This window comes from Pseudorca crassidens, chromosome 17, assembly GCF_039906515.1.
Source record: "Pseudorca crassidens isolate mPseCra1 chromosome 17, mPseCra1.hap1, whole genome shotgun sequence".
Classification (NCBI taxonomy): domain Eukaryota; kingdom Metazoa; phylum Chordata; class Mammalia; order Artiodactyla; family Delphinidae; genus Pseudorca; species Pseudorca crassidens.
Window position 1 is genome coordinate 39,088,495 of NC_090312.1, and position 24,634 is coordinate 39,113,128.

At 40.8% G+C, this 24,634-nt stretch overlaps 1 protein-coding gene across 3 annotated transcripts in view; it reads right to left on the minus strand.

The window, feature by feature from the left end:
• POP1 (POP1 homolog, ribonuclease P/MRP subunit) overlaps window positions 1-24,634 on the minus strand; it is a 38,958-nt gene that overhangs the window by 7,179 nt on the left and 7,145 nt on the right. For 2 of the 3 annotated variants that reach the window (XM_067711666.1, XM_067711667.1), the window contains 11 exons: window positions 23,798-23,973; window positions 22,319-22,567; window positions 18,862-18,949; window positions 17,852-18,039; window positions 16,906-17,162; window positions 16,688-16,781; window positions 14,369-14,480; window positions 13,722-13,841; window positions 6,132-6,247; window positions 3,902-4,093; window positions 2,651-2,805 (listed from right to left, as the gene is read on the minus strand). In XM_067711666.1, coding sequence (XP_067567767.1) covers window positions 2,651-2,805; window positions 3,902-4,093; window positions 6,132-6,247; window positions 13,722-13,841; window positions 14,369-14,480; window positions 16,688-16,781; window positions 16,906-17,162; window positions 17,852-18,039; window positions 18,862-18,949; window positions 22,319-22,567; window positions 23,798-23,973 — 1,747 coding nt within the window. The remainder of the gene's footprint in view (window positions 1-2,650; window positions 2,806-3,901; window positions 4,094-6,131; window positions 6,248-13,721; window positions 13,842-14,368; window positions 14,481-16,687; window positions 16,782-16,905; window positions 17,163-17,851; window positions 18,040-18,861; window positions 18,950-22,318; window positions 22,568-23,797; window positions 23,974-24,634) is intronic. The other variant, XM_067711669.1, reaches the window with a different exon arrangement.

A 24,634-nucleotide genomic window follows, 5' to 3' on the forward strand; every position in this document is an offset into this window, starting at 1 on the left:
CAACACAACTTAAGTGGACTCCTACACTTCTTACAAATCTGATACGTTTCTCCAGTCGATTCTATCTTCCACTCTCCCAGAACACTGTTTATATCAATTCCTCTCTCCTCAAATCTCCAACAGCCTCTCTGCCCCTTATTCCTAGATGATAACCTTGCCTATTTTTCAGAGAAGACGGTCACAGTCAGACTACTACCCAACCTCTGCGCAGAGTCTAGCCTACCGAAATCTGTATTCACATTTTCAGAGTCAGCCTTCCAGCCTTACTAAAAATAAGACAGCTAAGCCTGACCCTAAGGAATGCCACTCCTCCCCTTATGCCCTGGATGCCACCCGTCTTCCTCACTCAAGGGCTTTGCTCTGGCCATTTTAGCCTCCCTCCCCTTGCCTGGATCCCTCCCACTAGTGTAGAAACACGTACTTCCATCAAGAATAAGCCCCACAAGGGCACAGCAGACTTTGCCCGTCCTGTCCCCTGCTGCAGCCTCAGTGCCTAGAAAGGTTTCTGACACATGGCACGTTCTAAGTCAACATGTGCTAAATGAATAGATCAGACAAATACGTAGAGATACAAATGGAAAGCTGTTCACAGAAGCACAGAGCAAAGATTCAGAAAGAACCTACAGGGCCACTGAGAAATCACAGAACAGCCATACTGCATTGGCAAACTACACCTCACTGGGCAAACCTGGCCCACTGCCTGTTTCTGTACGACCCGCGAGCTAAGAATGGTTTTTACATTTTTCAATGGTTGAATAAAACACAAGAGGGAATTCCCTGAAGGTCCGGTGGTTAGGACTCCGCGCTTCCACTGCAGGGGGCCCGGGTTTCATTCCTGGTTGGGGAACTAAGATCCCACAAGCCGCGCGGTGCGGCCAAAAAAAAGAAAAAAGGAAAGAAAAAAACACAAGAGAATAATATCGTGTGGCACATGAAAATGCTATGAAATTCAAATAGGATTGTCCATAGCATGAGCCTGGAACACAGCCGTGCTCACTCATTTATGCGTCCTCTGAGGCTGCTTTCATGCCACATGGCAGAGTTGAGCAGCTGCCATGGAGACCAAAGGGCCCACAAAGCCAGAAATAGTTATCATCTGGCCCTTTACAGAAAAAGTTTGCCAACTCTTGGTTTAGAGTCATATTTATTGATATGGGAAAACTTTCCATAATACACAGCTAAATGAAAAAAGCAGGTTTCAAAATAGTGTATGTAATACAATGCCTTAAAAAAAATTTGTGTCTATGAAAAATTTACATACATAAAAAAATCGAAAGGGTGAGAAATAAGTATTACTGTCAATTATTATTTAACAAGCATGGAGAAGCCCCTGCACACTATGGGAGGCGTAGGATGTACAACACACAATGGCTGCCCTCAAAGGGCTTGTAAACCAGCAATCCAGGAACGTATCCCCGTTCACTCACTCACTCATTCATCCGTCATTCAAACAATAGCCGGAAAGCCAAGCCAACTGTGGCCAAGCCTGTCTCTAGAGTTGCAGCCGTGCACAGGAGAGCACAACTGTGGAGCTCACAGTCAAGGAAATACAACATTCAATTAGTCACCCATTCATCAGTCAACAAAAAAACAGGTATTAAGGCCCACTGTGCACTAGGCACCGGCTAGATACTGCAGATGCCACAACAAACAAGAGAGTTTTTGTGCTTCCCGAAGTCTACAGTTCAGTAGGAAATACAGGTGCCCTATGTTTCCTTTCCAGAGTATAAAGGAAATAAAGCCCCTCACTGGCCACTCCTCCAATGGAAAAGAAAAAAGTCTAGATGGATAGATACCAAAATGTAAAAACAGTGCTATCTCTCTGGATAAAAGGAATACACCAGTTTATAAAGTATTTTTGTATGTTTCCATACTTTCATTAAAATTCATAAGTATGTACTCCATCTATAACCATTACGAAAGACACAATTTCCATTTTGAGGAGGCAGGGCTCAGTAGCGGGAATCAATTAACAAGTGCCCGGAACTCAGGTCCACAGCTTAGGTGTACACCATCATCAGTGAAGCAAATAACAAAGAGAAAGGCTTGTAACCTGCATGGGCTATAAAATCTAGATATAGGGCAATCTCCTGACCTAAGCAGCATCTTCTTAATTATGTCTTGGGAATGTTGACAAGTCTAAGAACTCCACATTATATAGTAAGAGTCCCTGAAGCCAGGACAAACATGATTGTTCAATGTGTCTTCCCCTCAAGACATCAAACTAGGGACTTCCCTGGTGATGCAGTGGTTAAGAACCCGCCTGCCGGGCTTCCCTGGTGGCACAGTGGTTAAGAATCCGCCTGCCAATGCAGGGGACACGGGTTCAAGCCCTGGTCCAGGAAGATCCCACATGCTGCGGAGCAACTAAGCCCGTGCGCCACAACTACTGAGCCTGCTCTCTAGAGCCTGTGAGCCAAACTACTGAAGCCCGCGTGCCACAACTACTGAAGCCCGCGTGCCTAGAGCCCATGCTCTGCAACAAGAGAAGCCACCGCAATAAGAAGACCGCGCACCTCAACGAAGAGTAGCCCCTGCTCGCCGCGACTAGACAAAGCCCACACTCAGCAATGAAGATCCAATGCAGCAAAAAACAAATAAATTTATTTAAAAAGAAAAAGACATCAAACTAGAGAAGCCAGTTTCTTACCTTTTGTACTTTTCAAGAAGATTCTTAGCTTGCTCTTCAGCAAAGAGAATCCCAGCAGGGCAGTCTGGGAAATCACCTGGGACATTAGGTGACCTTTTATACTGAGAATACACTACAGTCTCTTTTAATCCTCCAACTCTTGCACCTCGATAGATCTAAAAGAAATGCCAGAAAGATCCTGTCACTATACCAACTTAAAGTGAAACTGCTAAATTCTTTGTATGGAGAAAAATGGGAAACCTAAATACCCATCAAAAATAGAATGGATAAATACACCGGGGAACTACCCCATGATGGGTTACCATACAATAGTAAAAATGAATGAAACAGAGCTTCACCAATCAACATGGAAAAATCTCAATGTTGAGTGAACATTGCAAGTTGCAAAAGCATTTATCCAAGGAATAAAGTTTAAAAACATGTCAAATATAGCTATTTTATTTTAGGATATACACACACACTTAATAAAGCTATAAAAACATGCATGATAGTGACAAACACCAAAAATAGGACTCGTGATTCCTTTAGAAGGAGAGAGGGAAATGGGATTGGAGAGGGATACACAGAGCGCTTCCAATGAACCTGTAATGTCTTATTTCTTAAGCTGGATGGTGGGTGAAAGGTACACAGGTATACCTTCTGTATGCTTAAAACAGTTCATAATTTTAAAGTTAGATTTAAAAATATTCCCACTCCTAAATGATTAACTGAATGTCCTTTGCACTATGCATAATCAATAAAATTAATTATCTGCCTGAATCTAACGGTCTTACATGTCATGTCCTTTATGCTTTCTAGCTCAAAGTAATTATTTAACCAGGAAAAAAAAAACACACATTAGACTTTTAATAGAATTTTTAGCTGCAGTTAATAAAAGAGGAATAAATGGAACAGTACGTAAAAAAAAAACTGTATTCTATACATCTATAAAAACGAAGTCTTTTGGCTTTTAAACTGTAACAAATTTCAAGTAAAGAAACCTCAACATTTTGTTGCCACTATTATTCAAAAATCAGGCCACTTTTAAAACCTCAAAAATTCAAAAAATGTCAGCACAACTCTTAGTAATGAAAACCGGGCTCCAGGGACTCTATGAAGTATCTTATATCCAGGATTATAGCTCAAAGGGCAGAAAACTAGCACTCAATTTCTAGGTCGTGCGTAAAGTCAGGAACATTTTCAGTGCTTGGCATTCACTAGGAATGTATTTTAAATGTTGTAACTGTTGGTCAGAATCGAAGAGTAACTTACAAATGGAATCCAGAAAGCCATGCCCCAGCCCTTTGGGAGGAGGACATCCCAGCCACTTCCCCAGCCTCGCTGGTCATCACCAGTCACTTTTCCTGGCTGTTGAATCAAAAGTATAGGAACCTTGGATTCATGGGGACCTAAAAAAAGCTGTGACCCGGGCACCAGCAATTCACTCCTCTTCCGGTTTAAATCCTGAAGTAGAAGAAAATAATTCAAGACAAACAACCCTAGTCTTCCGGGAGATCCTACTGGGTCTCCCTATAAGCAGCTTTAGAAAGTTCAATGCTCTTTTAAAAAGCAAGAAAAAGGTGTTCTCAATAAATAAATGTAAGCCATTTTAAGTACAAGATATTTCTCCCAGGATGATTTTCCTCTATACAAGTGCTTTGGTAGAAAATGCCAAATTGTCTTAAATTAGAATATACTAAGTGATTCAAAGTAATAAAATAATATACATTCATTCTGCTAATTCCTTATCTATCAGGATTAATCTTACATTGTGATACTCTGTCCCTACATTTATTTTGGTTAAGATTGGTGGTCATGAAGTAAAAAGGGCTATAAACAAGAACTTCTCAAGGAGGGGCACGTGGGAAAATACTCCAGCTCTTAAGAAAATTTCTCAGCAGGTCTTAGAAGATGCTATAAATGATCTATTAAGTGGACTGCAGGGAGTGGATAACAACATCCTTGCAGTCTTGCCAGGTGGAGACAGGCCTGACGCTCAATTGAGAAGACTACACAGGAGACCACCTCCATGCTACAAAGTCTAACTCACGAATGCCCTTCATGCATGACCAAGTCCCGAGTCTCCTTTTTTTACCTTTGGTCAAGTTTCCACTACCTTCTACATGTTGGTAATTCCAAAATATCTATCTTTTTAGTCCCAACTTTTCCTCCTGGGATAGAAACCTGTCTCCTGGACATCTGCCCCTGGGACGTCCTGAGGCCCCTCAGTTTATCTGAGACTAAACTCATCTTCCCCGCTGCGTCACTCTCCTCCTGTGTGCCCCGGCTGGCTGGATGACATACAATTCTCACAGTTCATTAGCTCATTCATTCATCTTTTCAAATGTTTAGTCTTCATTCATTTACTTGTTCATTCAAATATTTCCTAAGCACCTGTTATATGCCAGGCACTTAGCTAGAACTTGGGAAGACAGCAGTGACAAGTCAGACCTGGCTCTGCCTCTCTTTTAGCTGAGCTCCTAAAACCAAGCTAGACCATTAGGACCTAACCCACAGGCCTCCTCCTTTCTCACTTCCCATCTTCCAATCAACCACTGAGTCTAGGCAGTTTTACCTTCCAGGTATATGTATTAAACCCCAGCCCCTCCACTCCAGCCATACTGCCACACTTCAGGCCCCCATCATGCCATCTGGACTACTTCAAGGGTCTCTTCTAAGCCATCCAACCACAAGCCCTCTCTCCAGCTCTTCCGCCCCTTATCCCCGTCTCTAGTCTCCGTAGCACTCCCAGACTGAAATCTGATCACGTCATGGCCCAACTTAAAATCTTCAATGGCCCCTGCATCTTCAGTCCAAATCCAAAAATGCCTCAAGGTCTTTTATGCTATAGCCCCTTTTTATCTCCTCAGTTCCATCTCCTACCCTACCCTTAACTCCAAGATACTGATCTACTTGGAGATTCCCGAACATGCCATCCTGGTTTTGGCCTGGGCCCTTGCCCTCGTTCTCAACTCCAACAATCCTTTCTCCACTGTAGCCTTAGCTCCTGGCCCCTGGCCGCCAAGAAGCCTGGTTAATTCTCACCACACACCTAAGAGTTAGCTCAAATACCAGCTCCTCCACCCAGGAAGCTTTCCCCAGTTTCCCTAGTCCGGGCTCAGTACCCCTTCTTTGGACTTCCTTTGTACTCTGTACTTCTTCAACCTAATCCTAGTCATCTACCCCATTATCTAATACAATACCTGGTGCTGATAGGAGCTCAATCATTGTGAAATTAATGACAGAGAACATTTAAGGGGAAAAATAGTAAAAGAAAAACAAATTAAACCGTAAGATTATCATTTCAAGAAGAAGTCTTTGTATTAACCTTTTCTAGAGATTATTCTTCTCTAAGAACGGAAAATAGCATTGTATATATCGTAAGGGATCCAAAAACTGAAAATAAAAGGAAGTCTATGGGATTCTATTAAATATGAAATAACGTTCATGGTCTCTAGAGTGATGAATTTCAGCCTGTTTTCACGACTTTACCATTAGTTACCTGATCCGAGATTTTATTCTCTGTGACACTCTTACAGATATCTTGGTTCCAAAGAAAGCTATGCGAACACTCCACAGGCACACCCTCCAGAAGCAGCTGTCTAACTTTCTCATTATCTAAGAGGGAAAAGAAATAGCCTTAAACCACATTCCTTAGATCAGTGAGGTCAAATTCTAAACAAAGCCAGGTGACCTTTTCTTCCAAGAAACTATTCTATAGGCTCCTCTAGAAGCCTAACTTCTCTAGAGGAATTTATTTACTTGAGTAGAAATTGTTATTCTTACAGTTGGTTTCATAATCTGTGAAACAGCAAAGGCTCCTAAACTTATTTCTTTGACATTTATTTTTAGTCTGTAAGATGCAAACATTACATTAAATTGCCTCTAAATATCTGCCTGATTCCACATTTAAGATAATCACGTTCTAGGCATCACTGCAGAGGCGAACCATTTCTTGATTATATGCTCTTGACAGCACAAATCATATTTTAACTATTGGCTTCAGGGCTCTTTATATCACCCCTGACCCAATGGTCTTGAGCCAACAGATACCATCCTTTTCTTCTGTCCTATTACTTCAAGTCTCTGATAACCCTTTTTTATTGAATTGAATGTATTCCTTTCTGTAAAACGTATTTTTCTCAGTCCTTTTAAACGAATATATTTGTTGTGAAATATGTTGTTTCATCCCTTTAAACCAGCTACACCATGCCAAAAAGTACTCTAGTGGGAAAGGAGTAGGAATTTTTTCAGTTATAAACATATATATTGATAGAAGAGACTTCCTACATGCAATTTACTTAAACACTAGGGGGAAAAAAATCTTTCAAATCTTACTTTGTTGGACTGAAGAATTAAAAGTAAAAAGTCAGACAATTCATGAGTTTAGGCTAAGGTCCTAAAATGCCAACATAGAAAGGTCACTCAACCTGCATGGGTCTGATGGCTGACAAAAGTAAGTTGGAAGTGACTTGGCCATAATGTGACAGATATCAGGGATAAACAAGTGAGAAAAAACTAAACTGGTGAAAAGATCTGAGATGAAAGCTCCTTAAAAGCAGCAACTGCTTCTAGCGCAGCTGGAGAGAATAACCAGCAGCATCTCAAGTGACAAGGCGTGTGCTGTAAAAATTCACACGGCCTGTCTAGGAGCAAAAGAGCCCCATCCAACAGCTGTCTGCCGAGAAGGCTTTCCTGTGGAGTGCTGCCGTAGATCTGAGTGACAGAGCTGGGATTTTATTCAGATTTGGCCGCAGACAAAAGAGATGGCTAATACTTAGGGTGTAAAGGCATAGGAAAGCACAATTTCATCTTCAAATATTCTAAAAAATACTAAGTAAAAAGATGAAACAAAGTAGTGGTACATCCAGACCAAAAAAAAAAAAAATGAGCTATCAAACAACCTAATCCAAAAATGGGCAGAAGACCTAAACAGACATTTCTCCAAAGAAGATATACAGACTGCCAACAACACATGAAAGAATGCTCAACATCATTAATCATTAGAGAACTGCAAATCAAAACTACAATGAGATATCATCTCACACCAGTCAGAATGGCCATCATCAAAAAATCTACAAACAATAAATGCTGGAGAGGGTGTGGAGAAAAGGGAACACTCTTACACTGTTGGTGCGAATGTGAATTGGTACAGCCACTATGGAGAACAGTATGGAGGTTCCTTAAAAAACTACAAATAGAACTACCATATGACCCAGCAATCCCACTACTGGGCATATGTCCTGAGAAAACCATAATTCAAAAAGAGTCATGTACCAAAATGTTCACTGCAGCTCTATTTACAGTAGCCAGGAGATGGAAGCAACCTAAGTGTCCATCATAGGATGAATGGATAAAGAAGATGTGGCACATATATACAATGGAATATTACTCAGCCATAAAAAGAAACAAAATTGAGTTATTTGTAGTGAGGTGGATGGACCTAGAGTCTGTCATACAGAGTGAAGTAAGTCAGAAAGAGAAAAACAAATACTGTATGCTAACACATATATATGGAATCCAAAAAAAAAGAAAGAAAGAAAATGGTCATGAGAACCTAGGGGCAAGACGGGAATAAAGATGCAGACCTACTAGAGAATGGACTTGAGGATACGGGGAGGGGGACGGGTAAGCTGGGACAAAGTGATAGAATGGCATGGACATATACACTACCAAACGTAAAATAGATAGCTAGTGGGAAGCAGCCACATAGCACAGGAAGATCAGCTCGGTGCTTTGTGACCACCTAGAGGGGTGGGATAGGTAGGGTGGGAGGGAGGGAGACGCAAGAGGGAAGAGATATGGGAACATATGTATATGTATAACTGAGTCACTTTGTTATAAAGCAGAAACTAACACACCATTGTAAAGCAATTATACTCCAATAAAGATGTAAATAAATAAATAAATAAATAAATAAATAAATAAAATAAATGAGCTATCAAGCCATGAAAAGACAAGAAAGAACCTTAAAAGCGTATTACTATGTGAAAGAAACCAGTCTGAAAAGGCTACATGCTGTATGATTCCAACTATGTGACATTCTGGAAAAGGCAAAACCATAGAGACTGTTGAACGATCAGGGGTTGGAAGCAGTGAGAAAGGGATGAAAAGAGAGAGCACAGCTGACTTAGGATAGTGAAACTATTCTGTGTGATACTATAATGCCAAAGCAGAGGATGTCTGAAGGCAAAGGAGGCCTTTAAGTCAACAGTCTTCACTACTGAGAAAAAAATATTATCAGCTGAGTCAGCACGCCCCTCAGTGTGCCCAGAATGACTGTCAATTCCGTGCGTAATTCTAAGTCCTTCCCCCAAGACTCACATAAAGCACATTCTCTTTCATCTCGGACCAAAGCTAATTGACTACATAACTCCAGAATTGTGACTTAAAGGTTGAATAGCTTATCTTCTCCTTTCTTAAATGTATTTGAAGATTACCAGATTTTAAAATTTCCTTAAGTGTTTCTTAGAGAAGCAAGGGAAATGAATAAAAGGTTTAATCATTTGGGATTCAAATGAACCAAAGTTACAGCCTTCAAATTCACTCTATTTTAAATTAAATTTGCAGAACAGTTAAAAAGGCCCAGCTGAAGCTATCAGATATTTTTTCTCCCAAGAGCAGAAACTGAGAAGTCATGGCAATAATGACCAATAACTGGGAACTTGAGAAAGTCAACTGTTTGGGGTACACGGTAATAGAGAGGGTATAAAGAGAAAGACTAAAAGGAGCCCATGAGCACAATGTAAGGTCATTATTTTCTAAAGCAAATTCATCTCTGGAAGACAAAGACTAGTTAAAATAATCTAACAAAGCAAACCAGATGTTAAGGAGAGCAAATACTAAAAGAACAGATAGTAGAGCAGAACTTGTATTTTTAAATTTCACCCAGAAAGCCAGTTCTTTACACAGTGAAATGCTGTGTTAATGAAGTTGAAAAGATTCGCAAAAACATATTGTTAATATTTATCAAACTCAAGAAATGAATGATAGGACTTCCCTGGTGGCGCAGTGGTTAAGAATCCGCCTGCCAATGCAGGGGCCACGGGTTCGATCCCTGGTCCGGGAAGATCCCACATGCCGCGGAGCAACTAAGCCCGTGCACCACAACTACAGAGCCTCTGCTCTAGAGCCCACGAGCCACAACTACTGAGCCCGCGTGCCACAACTACTGAAGCCCGGGCACCTAGAGCCCGTACTCCACAACAAGAGAAGCCACTGCAATGAGAAGCCCGTACAACGCAACGAAGAGTAGCCCCCCGCTCGCCACAACTAGAGAAAGCCCGCGTGTAGCAACAAAGACCCAACGCAGCCATAAATAAATTAATTAATTAATGAAAATAAATTTATTTAAAAAAGAAAAAGAAAGAAATGATCAAGTAAACTTTTTCAAAGCACCTGAGGATACGCATCATCACCTCAGGGTCTTCACTGAAAGAGAAAACCATTTCCATTTCTGTACTCTATTCTACTCTCAATATTTCTGACGCTCAAGTGTGTGGTTGTTTTTCCCACAGCAAACAATTCTCTGACACCAGCTGAGTGTCCTACAATTTAACTCAATCCTGACGCTACCTACCTAGAGATAGCATCAGATCCCACAGGTTAAGGGCTCAGTCCCACAGACGGCTCCCACTTCAGACACCAATTTTAAGTCCTGACCAACTGGCTATAAATTGGCCAAGTCCAATAGTTTGCTAGAATGGCTCCCAGAACTCAGGAAAACAGTTCACTTACTACATTACTGGGTGATTTTTTAATAAAAGGATACAGCTCTGAAACAGCCAGATGCAAGAGATGCACAGGGCAAGGTAAAGGGGAAGCGGTGTGGAGCTTCCATGCCCTCTCTGGGCACCCCACCACCCAGCACCTCCAAGGGTTCAGCAAACAGGAAGCTCTCCAAACTCCACTCTAGGATTCTTATGGAGGTTTCAGCAGGTAGGTATGATTGATTGGCCATTAGCGATTAAGCTTAATCTCCAGCCCCTCTCCCTTCTCAGGGAGAGAAGGGGTGGCGCCTGAAAGTTCCAACATTTTGGTTGGTTCCCCTGGCAACCCGCCCCCAACCTTAGGGGCTTTACCAAAAGACACCGCATTAAAATAAACTCAGGTGTGGTTGAAAGGGGCTTGTTAGGAATAAGAAAAGGCTCTCCTTTTAGCCTTTAAGGCTCTTGTCACTTAGGAAATTACAAGAGTTTTAGAAGCAAGGTGCCAGGAACCATGGACAAACACCAAAACATGTATTTCTTATTACCTCACAGTATCATATTGCTGTATCTTCTCTTTTCCAAGCTCTCTATAATTCCCAGCACACATAAGAAGATAAATTGTTTATGTTATGCAAGTCAGGCAAACCCTTCCTATGGTTTAAGTAGCACCAGAATTGATCTGTTTTGTCCAAGTCAAAACAAAGAATGACTTCAGATATGGAAAGACAGACTGGAAGTTATGTCAGAGAATTAAGACCATCATGACCTTAAGATTCTTCTAAGGATTCACCTTTTATTAATTGATCCAGCTCATCAACGTATATTTCTAAAATTAGTTTTGAATTGTCATCCCAGATGGTATGTTACATTTGTTAATAATATTTGTGTAATACAAAATCCTTAAAAAGTTTACTTTTTTATATAGCTCACATGCCGATACTTCTTCAAAGAAATTACTTAAAACAGGTTTTAATAAAATACAACAATAAGATTGGTGGCCACGATGGTGAAGTAAGACCCTGAACATACCTCCTCACATGGGCACACCAAAATTACAACTGTTTACAGAGCAACTATCTATGAGAACGTCTTGAAGACTAGCAGAACAGGCTCTCCACGACTAAAGATAATAAAGAAGGAAGCAGATAGGAGAGGTGGAGACATGGTAGAGTCAAGATACACACCCCTGGGTAGGCGACCCACAAACAGGAGGAGAATCATAATTGCAGCGTTTCCCCGAGGGAGCAGGGGGACCGAGCTCCTCATCAGGTACCCCAGCCTGGGGGTGCTGCATAGGGAGGATGAGCCTGTACAACGTCTGGCTTTGAAGGCCAGCTGGGCTTGAGAACAGGAGAGCTGGAGGGCTACAGGAAACACAGACTCCACTCTTAAAGGGTACACGTAAAATCTACATGTTCCAAGTCCCAGCACAGAGGCAGTAATTTGAAAAGAGCCACTTGTTGATCTTCGAGAGTTTCCCAGAGAGGCAGAAGGCAATTGGGAGTCCTCCTGGGGACACAGATCTGGTGAGGATGTGGAGAAAAGGGAACCCTCATACACTGCTGGTGGGAATGTAAATGGGTGCAGCCACTGTGGAAAACAGAATAGAGGTTCCTCAAAAAACTAAAAATAGAACTACCATACAATCCAGCAATTCCACTTCTGGGTATATTTCCAAAGAAAATGAAAACACTAATTCGAAAAGATACATGCACCCCTATGTTCACTGCAACATTATTTATAACAGCCGAGGTATGGAAGTGTCCATCAACAGATGAATGGATAAAGAATATGTGGTATACATACAATGGAATACTACGTAAAAAGAATGACACTTTGTCATTTCCAACAACATGGATGGACTTGGAGGATATTACACTAAGTGAAATAACTCAGAGAAAGACAAATAGCACATGATATCACTAATATGCGGAATCTAGAAGACAAAACAAATGAACAAACATAACAAAACAGAAACAGAGTCCTAGATACAGAGAACAAACTGGAGGCTGTGAGAGGGGAGACGTGTGGGGGGTGGGGGGGATAAGTGAAATAGATGAGGGAGATTAAGAGATACAAACTTCCAGTTATAAAATAAGTAAGTCATGGGGATGTAATGTACAGCATGGGGAATATGGTCAGTGATATTGAAATAACTTTGTATGATGACAGATGGTAGCTAGACTTATCCTGATCATTTGGTAATGTATAAAAATACTGAACCACTATGTTATACACTTGAAACTAATATAATATTGTAAATCAATTATACTTTGATTATTAAAAAACACAATGACATAAGATGGCAAGCTTTAATAGTAGAAATTAAATCATGTTTTTCAAGATAGACTTTAATTTTCCTTGAACTGATTTATATTAAGACAAAAGGCTTAGGAAGAATTGAATACTGCCTTATTCCAAAAAAGCGTTTGAGGCAGCAAGAGAAACTAAGTAGAGTTTAACTACAGTTTTGAGATGATTACGACAGTAAACATTTATTGGTGTAGTAGACGCTGGTAACTTTTATGGTTGTTCCAGACCATATTGCTATTAAAAAAGAAAGAGGCAACAATGAATTGATTAAAGTGTTAGGCTCCGTAATTAACTAACTTACCTATATATCTTAAACTCCTCCCTCATCCAATCCACCTTTCATGTGAAGTTCTGGCAGAGTACTTTATTGCCCCCTTAATAAGCTATCTAACTACATGTGAAGGTAAAAAAAAAATTCTGAAGTTGTTTCTACACACACCTGTATCCTTTCTCCAAAAATTCATAAGCTGATTTTAATCATTCTTCCAATTAACCGTGTTTAAATGACAGTAAATACGAGACATGATCACAATGGCTGCAAATCGCAATCTTAGACTAAAATTTTAGCCAGCCCCTACCCATCCCCCACCGTGTCACCCCAAAGAACTCCTGCAGGCCACTCTACTGAGTCTAAACCAAGACGTCTTACCCTTCAGCACCTGGGATGGCCTTGCCAGGATTCGAACCTGGATCATCTGTATGGTCAGACAGAGGCTTCCAAAGAGCACAAGACCAGCTGCGGGTGCAGATCCCTTCCTCACAATTAAAATTCTGCAAAGCCAGGCATTTTCAGAGAACCAAGTTTGCAGAGACAGGTTTTACTTAGATACTAAAAATAGAGAACTCAGGGAAAAAAATGAACATATTGATCAGGCTACATGTTTACAGCTAAAAGATACTTCCTCATACACATCTCCTTTGATCATTATCACCTTGAAAGGTAGGCAGGTAAAGACTGCCCTAATTCTTCTACAGATAAAGTTACTGCAGAAGTGTCACAGGCAGAACTCTTCTAATGGGACTGACTGCTCTAAATAGTAAGGAAAACCAGGTTGTCTCAGGAACTTTACCTTGGCATTTTTCTGGATTGGGCAAAACTCTGGACCTCTTTTGAGGCAAATTTATTCGTGGATCACCAACTGTCAGTCCCAGAATAGTACCTGCTGGAATTTCTGCTGGTGATGTTATTCCTTTAGCAAAAAAACAAAACAAAACAAAAAGCAAACAAAAAGTTATTCACAAATACATATATATTTGCTTTTATTTTCAAATTTCTCTAATGAAACTTTCACCTTGGGCTAATTATGTAAAGACACGTATTCCCCTTTTTTTCCCCGAAGATACTTTCAGAGAATAAATTAACGTTCATAAAGAGTGAAGTTTCTTACAAAAAGCATTAAATTAACATAACAGGTTATTTTACTACATGAGCATGTATGTTCGTATCAATAACTACAGGAGCTTCACACACAAATGCAATCATGTGAAGGTAAGTAAGATTTTAGTTTAGTAGCTGGCACACGCATTTATCTATAGCAATGGAATGCCAATTATCTAGAATACTAACACCTCATTTGTGCTTTCTTGCTGTATTTTAACAAACAGTTACAAGTTAAAAAGCACACTACATTTAGGTAGCTCAACTGCAAGATGCTCTTTTAACCCATTTCCCACTCTTCCCTTCTTCCCCAGTACAACCCAGTATCCCCCGTTATACCTCTCAACAATTCAAAGATGGTTTCCTGTCTGTGATGAAGGGAAACGCTATCAGGATTCCTGCAGGTTTCAATCCACCAACAGTGAGGTGTCTTCTCTGTGTCCTCTCCCTCCTGAAAAACAACAAGTCCTGTTCACCAGACAAATAATGGATCAGACTTAATAATTCTGGCGAAAATCGTTGTGCTATTGGCCCCATCCTTTTTTCCCTGTTTGTGGGAATGAATCTTTTGTGAGGGGAACCAGGGAAACTGTCACATCAGACTAATGATTCTTCTAATTACAGACAAGGACACAGGACTATACTTCTCTCAAGATTTCACAAACTAAGAAAAACATTCGTGGTTTTCTGAGAGACTACCTACCTAACTGACCGCACACCTGTGGTCTCTGTAGCACAGTGCCAACAAGAGATGCCGTGTTCTTCTCCCACTCTACCAACTTCATCACCACAGAATGAAGCAATAAAATTTTCCTCACCAAAGAAAAACCAAACCAATACCTTTTGAAGAAATCTTCAGCAAAAGGATTTATTACTACTATAGAATTTCTAGAAATTTCAAGGAAGTTACACAAGTATTTTACTTGCCTTTTTTCTGAACAGAGCTAGGAATTGGGAAAGGTTTCAAATAGCACTTCAAGTACCATAAGCATGCCCAGGAAGAGAACGTACAGCTATGATTCATACCAAAGTTCACTGAAGTAGGATGTGCCCCTACAGATTCCAACCTGTAATACATGCGCCCATTACCTCACACAAACTCAGGTGGCACAAACTAGTGGTTCAAAGTACAGGCCCTGGAACCAAACTTCCGAGGTTCAAATACTCCCTCTGCAACTTATGAGCTAGCATGGAGTAACAACTCTGCACCAGGCACTGTGCTAAGCCCAGGGGACAGAGTAAAGAATGGGACTGCTCTGTCCTCGCCGTCACGAAGCTCAGACTCTTATGAGACACGAACATCGAACAAATATGCAAACAAATCTAGACGTAAATAGAGGAAATGTGCAAGATGGGATGAAAACAACAGGAGGGATGTAATTTAACTTAGGGGATCAGAAAAGGATTCTAGAGGAAAATGATATAGATGTTGAAACTTAAAGAATGAGGAAGGCTTAGCCAAGAAGAGCGATAGAGGTGGGACATTCAGACAGGCTCTAAGGGAGGTGAGATCTGACATATTCTAGAACTGGAAGAAGGCCAGGGTGGCTGAAGTGCCAAGGGCGAGGAGAGACGAGGCCAGACAGACGTGAAGGTATAAGATTACCAGTCATTGTGAAGTCATTATACGTGAAGGTATAAGATTACCAGTCATTGTATTTATCTCAAATACAATGAGAAGCTATCCAAAAGCTTTTAATCAGGAAGTAGCGCGATGTGAATAAATTTTCAAAATATCACTTTGCCTCCTGCGTGGAGAATAGAGTGAAAAGTGAGAGCAATGAAGGAAAGTTAAGAAGCTGCTTCAGGATTCAGGAAAGAGACAACAGTGGTTGAGACTACTGTGGAAACAGGGAAGAGGGAGAGAGAGGTCGTCTTTTTTTTTTTTTTTTTAAATATCTGTCTTTTAACAGCTCAAACTCCGTTCAGATCTATCACCATATTCAACGTGTCCAATCTGCAAGAGGCACAGGCACTGAAGGGTTAATTGCACAAATACAGAAAAACAAACCGATTCTGAACCCAAAGTGTCTGATTCCTAATCTAGTCTCTACTCTCCAGACCTGCACTGTCAACATGGCAGCCACTAGCCACAGAGAACAGTTTGAATTTAACTGTTAGTTAATTAAAATTAAATAAAGGAACCAATTCACTTCCTCAGTCACGCTAGCAACTCGGTAGCTACATGTGGCTGGTGGCTCCGTAATGGACGGCACAAAGAAACATCACCCTCGCAGAACATTCTATTGGACAGAGTTGCACTCAACACACTGTTCTCAACCTGTTAGACATCACCCTTAAAACTAGCCCCAGAAAATATGCATCACACAAGTACAAACAAAAAAAACTAGCATATACTTTCCAGGATTTTAGGGCTCCCTGTTAGCTGCCTATGGAGAAGTTAAGAACCTTCTACAAGACTCAGAAGCTCAGGAGCAGTCTGTATTTAAATAAGAACAAGTCAGTTTACTTATTCCATTCACTTAGATTTGCTCTTCTAGGAAAAGTGAAAGATAAAAGTCTTTGATAATAAGCATAGGTAGGGAAACAAACATTTATAAGCCATGGCCCAAAATGTTACCAAATTATGTTAGGTTTCACAAATTTGCTAAGAAGGAGGTGACCAGAATAAAACATTACAAGCACGTTTACTCTTACAGTGTGGACAGAAGCAGCTTTGAGTGCTTCAGTTAGGATGGAGTGGGAAAGTGGACCAATCAGCCGGAATCTGTTCATCTCCATCGTCAAATCACTGAAAGAAAGAAAAGGTCTTAAAATGGAAACTTCCATCGTATATGATGTCTGTTTCACCGGCAAAAACAGAGCACACCTTCACTGAAAACGGTCAGTAGGTTCAGAGCAAATTCAACCCATACCTGATTACAATGCCTGTGGTTGGAGAGATCCAAGAATACGGCTGAAGTGGATCTCTAGTTCCATCACCGATGACTTTTTTAATTGGTTTAGTATTTTCCTCATCATCTTTCCATTTTCTTTTCTTGCCAATTTTCTCTGTGGGCAGGTCAGTTTGGCTTTTTTCTTGGGATGGTGTCAGAAGGGGATCAGGGAGGCAGACAGTCGACTTGGTGGGTTCCACACACTGGCACACTGCTTTTATTTCCTCTAAGATATCCTAAGGATATGTTTAAACATTTTACTTTTAAACTCTGGAATTTAAATACGTTTCGAATTTAAGTTGGTTTAGTTTATGTTATTTTTTCTACCTTTAAAAATGTACATTTTTATTCTTCACAAATTAAACTACATTTATCATCATCAAAAAGGTTTTTTGATTCCTCTGCACTTAGAACAGAAAAAGAACTCTGAAATGTCAAAGATTAATGAAAACAACATGAATACTCTGACCAGTTTTTTTAAAAAACTAGTTTAAAGAGGAATTTGGAGAAAATTTACAGTCTACTGTATAAAAGCAGGGAGTATGATAAAAAAGGAAAGCTAAGCTAAATGCAGTATTAAAAAATCATCAGAATTACTCAAAACAGATTCTCATCATCAAACAGGCTCTCACAAGCACCTGAATACCAATGAACCCATTCAGGCTGATGGAAGCATTAGTCCCAGTGCACCATTTCAAGCCCTTTGCCTAATAAGATTGGTTTTCATCTCTCCTTCTACTTAGGGCTTACTAAAAGTCAGGTCAAGATTTGCTCCACTTAATATTCACGTAACTATCCTCCCTATATTCACATACCAAGCTATCAATCAAACTTTTAGACTATTCAAATTTCTATAGCACTGATTTCCAACAGTCATCAAGAACACAGTGACAGAGTGATGAGGAAATACTGTCAAGGATTATACCTGTTTAAGACTTGGATGAAGCCATATCCACAAGTGCCTGCTCTCAGAAGTGTCACCAGGGGTCCTCTCAGCCTTCCAGATAAATGTCACAGGACCCAGCATTTCTCTAGGATATTTATTTGCCCGGTAAAGCATGAGACTACCTTGGCGCTTTCCAGACAAACAGTGAACTGCTGCAAAAGTCAATCCTGACATAAACAGAAACAGAATTCTAAGATTTCAAGTGCTGAGACTGCATTATTAGTTCCTGATAGCCATACTGTTATTTATTGTCTAACTCCATGATGGATGAGGTGTTGGTTTCGATCACTGCTTAGATCAAGAAGTGATCAAAACCACCCAAGAAGTTCTCAGTTAAATATTTGAGTAAATGATTTAATGAGTTTTGAGTTTCCTCCTGCCTAAATTCACTCCACCAGAATAATGGTTCTCTCACTTTACACTCAACAATATTTGAAATGGCTGTAAAGCCACCCCAAGCTTTCCTTATATGAACATAGTCATTGGTAACATGAACTGTCTCAGTAAAGCGTGTTTAAATTCCAAAATGCTTACAGCAGACACTTGTTCATGAAATGAATACATATATAAAGACTAAAATAGGACTCTGGGCTTCCCTGGTGGCGCAGTGGTTAAGAATCCGCCTGCCAATGCAGGGACACGGGTTCGAGCCCTGGTCCGGGAAGATCTCACATGCCACAGAACAACTAAGCCCATACGCCACAACTACTGAGCCTGCGCTCTAGAGCCCGAGAGCCACAACTAGTGAGCCCACGTGCCACAACTACTGAAGCCCGCGCACCTAGAGCCTGTGCTCCTCAACAAGAGAGGCCACCGCAATGGGAAGCCCACGCACTGCAAGGCAGAGTAGCCCCCGCTCGCCGCCACTAGAGAAAGCCCGCACACAGCAACGAAGACCCAACGCAGCCAAAAATAAAATAAATAAAAATAAATAAATTTATAAAAACTAGAATAAAATAAAATGGGACTCAGCTCTGAAACAAGTTTACCTGTGTCTATGCTACACATTGGAGAAAGTGCCTTCAGTATTTCTTCCTCTTTGCCCTTCAACTCCAAACAACAGTAGTAGGATAAATCCTGCAAAAAGAGGGAGATACAATCAAAAGCTTGAATTTCCATTGAAAATGTAAGTGGCAGTTCCTACTTTTTAGAAAGAAAATATGTGTTTTATCCCATATTCACAGATAAGTTCGAAGTAGGGTGTAAAAACTACTGCCTCTAAGTAACGGATTATCCCTCTCCAAAACCTAACTAAAGTAAAAAAAATCAGAGTAGAATAAGCAAGATGGTAATAAATTCAGCAATATTATGTTAAGCTTGCTCACTTTGGTTCCCTAATTCAGGACCTCAGGATTACTAAACACTGAGCCTAAAGACACACGTGGCAGTTTATCCCACATTTCTCCACTGCTCAGTCTTGACCATGATATCCAAATTTGACTAAGCAATGGCACAAGGAAAACTGAGAGCAATCAGAGTAAGGCCATACCAACTTAAGTAAGATGAAGAGAGCTCAGACTGAGCTAATAAAATCAATTACATTAAAGAACTATAATAATGGTTAATGGATACTGAAAGGTTACTTAAGTGCTAGCAATGGGCTAACTCCTTATATGGACTGCCATTTAATCTTCCCAAGACCTCATGAACCAGGTACTATCGTAATCTTATTTGACAGATGAGGACACTGAGACAGAGACTGTTACTTGAACAGAGCCATATCATCAGTAAGTGGAGAAGCTAGCGTTCAACTCAGGCTCACTGACCCCCAACCAACCCCTCCGCCATGGCTCCTTTAAGCAATTTCAGTACACGCAGCAACTGAAACTAAAGTCATAGGTAAGGCTCTGACAAACTCACATTAATCAATGCTACCACTCACACACAGAAATCTTCCCAGCAATAGCGATCCGCTCTCAGCTGTCAGTGGCAGAGGAACCCCACCAGAGTGTGTACAACTGGGTGACAGCAGAGAATAATGGTTAAGAGCGTGGAACTCTGGAACCAGACTACCTGGGCTCAAATCCCAACTTCACCACTCATTAGTTGTATGGCCGGGGATAAACTGCCCAACGTCTCAGTTTTCTCATTTGTAAAATGGAAATAATGGTAAAACTTACCCCATACTGTTGTTGTAAGGATTAAGTGAGTAAACACATGTAAAGTACTAAAACAGACATAAATTAAGTACTCAAAAACATTTGTTATTACTAGCTATTATTTTTATTACTTAGGACTAATCAAAATATAAAGAAAATACCTGATAACCTCAGCAAAAATTCTGTCCAAAATGAGAAGTAACTATATGTCTGCCTTAAAATTTGAGAGATGACAGAGTACAGTGGAAAAAGCAGAGGCCAGGGGAATCAGCTCCCGACGTAGCACTGGGGAGGGCCTATCTTGCTACGTAGGCCACCAACAAGCTGTGCAGCCCTAGGCAAGTCACTTCATCTCTCTGGATCCCAGGCTCCTCAACAATCAAAATGAAGAATTTGACTATAACCCATGATTTCTGCTGCTGAGTCTTCAAATCAAAGGCTCTTATAAGGTTCTTGTATTTACTTTACACCCATTAGGATGGCAATTATCAAAAAAACAGAAAACAACATGTGTTGGTAGGACATGGAGAAACTGAAGCCCTTGTGCACTGCTGATGGGAATGCAAAATAGTGTAGCCTTTATGGAAAAAAGTATGATGGTTCCTCAAAAAAATTAAACATAGATCTACCACATAATCCAGCAATTCCTCTCCTGGGTATATACCCAAAAGAACTGGAAGCAAGGAACTGAAGAGATATTTGTACACCCATGTTCATAGCAGCATTACTCACAATAGCCAAACGGTAGAAGCAGCTCAAGTGACCACTGACAGATGAATGAATAAACAAAATGTGGTATATACATACAATGAAATATTATTCTGCCTTAAAAATGAGGGAGGACGTCTCTGGTGGCACACTGGTTAAGAATACAACTGCAGTGCAGGGGACACGGGTTTGAGCCCTGGTCCGGGAAGATTCCACATGCCGCAGAGCAACTAAGCCCGTGAGCCACAACTACTGAGCCCGTGTGCCACAACTACTGAAGCCCAGGCACCTAGAGCCAGTGCTCCACAAGAGAAGCCACCACAATGAGAAGCCTGCGCACCGCAACAAAGAGTGGCCCCCGCTCGCCGCAACTAGAGAAAGCCCATGTGCAGCAAGGAAGACCCAATGCAGCCAAAAATAAATAAATAAATAAATATAATTTAAAAAAAAAAAAAAAGAGGGAAACTGACGAATGATACAACATGGATTAATCTTGAAGACATCATGCTAAGTGAAATAAGCCAGTCTCAAAAGGAGCTGGCTTACTGTGTGAGTCTGCTTATACGAGGTACCTAGAGTAGTCAGATTCATAAAGATGAAAAGTAGAGTGGTGGCTGACAGCAACTGGTGGAGAGAAGAATGGGGAGTTAGTGTTTAATGGATGCAGGGCTTTGGTCTCGGAGATGAAAAAGCTCTAGAGATGGATGGTGATGACAGTTACACAACGTGAATACACTTAATGCCACAGAACTGTATACGTAAAAATGGTTAAAATGACAAAGTTGTTGTTATGTCTAATTTACCACAATTTTTTTAAGGTTCTTGTATTGATTATTCTGCTACATTGCTCTCAAGAGGTAGCAGAGGATGCTAATACTAACGGCTTTCAAAAGTTGGCCAAGGTCATCCTGCCATTGAAAGATAGGCCCTCTGCAAAGAACAAATTTCTAAACACGTACTGGAAGAGAGAAAGCTGCTGAATTAGCAACTGACCGGGGGCGGGGTGGGGTGGGGGGATGCACAGGAGAAGACAGGACAGCCAAATAAATACTATTATGTAGCTCTAAAACCAACTGTCCTCTTAAAGAGTTTAAAACAAACTTCCCAGCATAGATGGTTCTCAAATATCTGTGGTGGTGAATGACCGCTGAATGAATCCCGAGCATGACCGACAAGATCCTGCAGGATCTGGTTCCTACTTATTCTCCAGAACTAATCTCGCCCTATGTTAGCCCTGCTCTCACTCTCTTCATCTTTCTCACAATGAATTTATTTCAATCCTTCCTTCCTATCTGGCTGCCTCTGCCTTCACCCACTCTGCCATTTCCTTATCCCTTAGAGCTCCGCTCAAGCATCACTTCCATGGGGAAGCACTCCTATTCCTGTTACGAACGGTCACGGTATCGTATGGTATTCCCTTACAACTGTATATTTGGCTAATTATTTGATTAATGTCAGTGTGCCCCAAGAACTTTAGGCTGCTTCATCTCCAGCATCTGGCAAAATGCCTCTTGCCCAGTAATTATTTTTAAAATGAATAATCTTAGATAGGGCTTTGGCATACCATGAACTGGTCTAAAAGTCTAAATCAGAAAGGGTCTAAACGAAAGTAAAGGGGAAAGCAATCGGAAAAGCATACCTGAAGGAGGCAGCGGCTCGTCATGGCTCGATAGCAGGCTCTGTGGCTCTTGACTGTCGGCCTCTCCCCCAGGCAGTAGCCCCACCTCTTGACCATGTGAAACCGCTTCGCGTGCCAGATGTGAGTTTCTAGCCATTTGTTCTTCTTTTGTCTCCGGTTAAATTCTAGCATCCGGTTTATGTGACATCGCCGAGCTTTATGGCACTTATTTTTTGAGTGTTCTTTTTTCTGATGAACCGCTTTCTCTGCCTAGAGTTTCAAGAAGACAGGCAGATCCTAGTTTGTAACCATCTCAAAACAAAGTTAAATGTTAGGAATTCAAACAGCTCATTTTAGGTGAAGTGGAGTACCTTACAGACTCCATTAGTTTGCTTAATTTTTTAACTTGGTGATTTCTCCAATGAAAGTAGAGGAGGCAACAGAAAGAGTGAAGATTTTAGAAAAAGGTAAACCTAGGAAGGAAACACAGTTCTATCACTTACTAACTGGGCAAGCTTCGGGGACTGGGAAGATTAGAATATTTATAAAATGTTCAACACAGTAACTCAAACTTATTTGTGGCTATTAATATTAGAAAGCAAGAAAGAATAAATCAAACGCTAGCTTTGTGTTGATTTTTTTAATTGTTTTTTAACATCTAAGAATATAATTAAACCCAAAACTTAGGACCAAAGATATAAAAGTGGGGAAAACCTGCACATTTCATATCACTTAGGTACTGACAGACAAATGTTTAATGTTACCACTAGGAAACAGACTTCACATTAAATCTAGAGAGAACAAAATTCCTGTTTAGTTTTCATTCTTCACTTCTTCCATAGCTAAGCTAAACTTCTGTGGGAAAAACTCTTTTCCATTAGTTTGTGGGCCCCTTAAGAATAAGGACTTTACCTTAATGGACCCTAACCTCACCACCAGCATAATACCAGTACACGGAAGGCACTTGATAAAGAAATTCTGAATCAATTAGTAAAGACATAGTGTGGTTAGACAATCATAGAATGTCCAAGCCAAGAATTTTGGTAAAGCCAAAAACAACTGGACATGAACAAAAAATTAAATCCAAGTTCAAGTTTTCAACATTAAAAAAAGACAAAAGGCAAATACTAGGCATTGATGCTGCCTTTTTTAACCTTCCGACTCTCAACTGGTCACACCCCCAAAGTGCAGAGCTAAAATTACTTATCTGGTAAGAAGGTCAAATTTTCATTTTAAATCTGGCAGGGGAACATCAACTGTTTAACATCATAGAGAGAGGTTCCAAATGCTGTATCTAAAAGTAACTGTAATATCCAACAGCCTGCTAATTTTGGAGGGGAGTGGAGGTGGAGGTGGGGAATATAATGATTAAACCAAAAAATATGCAAAATGAGCATGTTGTTTTTTAGTCTTCATTTTAATAAATTCTGTTAGGTTAATACTTCTCAACTTCCTTTAAGGACCACTAACCTAAACATTTACATTAAGGGACACTTATACCTCTTTCTGGGCAATCTCCTGTAACCGTCGAGGAAGGCGTTTGACATTGTGACTCATGGCTCTTCGTCTCATGTGCCGTGGCAGTGTCTGGAAAACCAGTGAATTAGAAGATTTCTGGGCCACTGCTTTCAACATGGCACTGATTTCAGCAGCTCGAGCTTGCGCAAAAGTAGAAGCTGTCGAAGAGAACACCACCGTCATTAAAAACTCATCTTGAATTGACACTTTTCCTGGTAGGTTTCAGAAGGAAAACAGATTTGAAGCACATGAGCTTACAATTCACCCACTACCCTAACTCCTAATAGATTAACACCAATAGTAGTTATTTCTGTTACATGATTGTGAAACTAAGGATTCGGTTTTACTTTTCTAATCAGAAGAAATTTAGTTAAAAAATAAGGTAAAGGGCTTCCCTGGTGGCGCAGTGGTTGGGATTCCGCCTGCCAATGCGGGGGACGCGGGTTCGTGCCCCGGACCGGGAGGATTCCACATGCCGTGGAGCCTGCGCGACCGGAGCCTGTGCTCCGCAGCGGGAGGGGCCGTGGCAGTGAGGGGCCCGCGTACCGCAAAAAAAAAAAAAAAAAAAAAAACGGTAAAAAAAGAGTTTTTTTAAAACAGAGAACTGGGCTTCCCTGCTGGCACAGTGGTTAAGAATCCACCTGCCAATGCAGGGGACACAGGTTTGAGCCCTGGTCCAGGAAGATCCCACATGCTGTGGAGCAACTATGCCCATGCACCACAACTACTGAGCCTGTGCGCCACAACTACTGAGCCCATGTGCCACAACTACTGAAGCTCACATGCCTAGAGCCCATGCTCTGCAACAAGAGAAGCCAC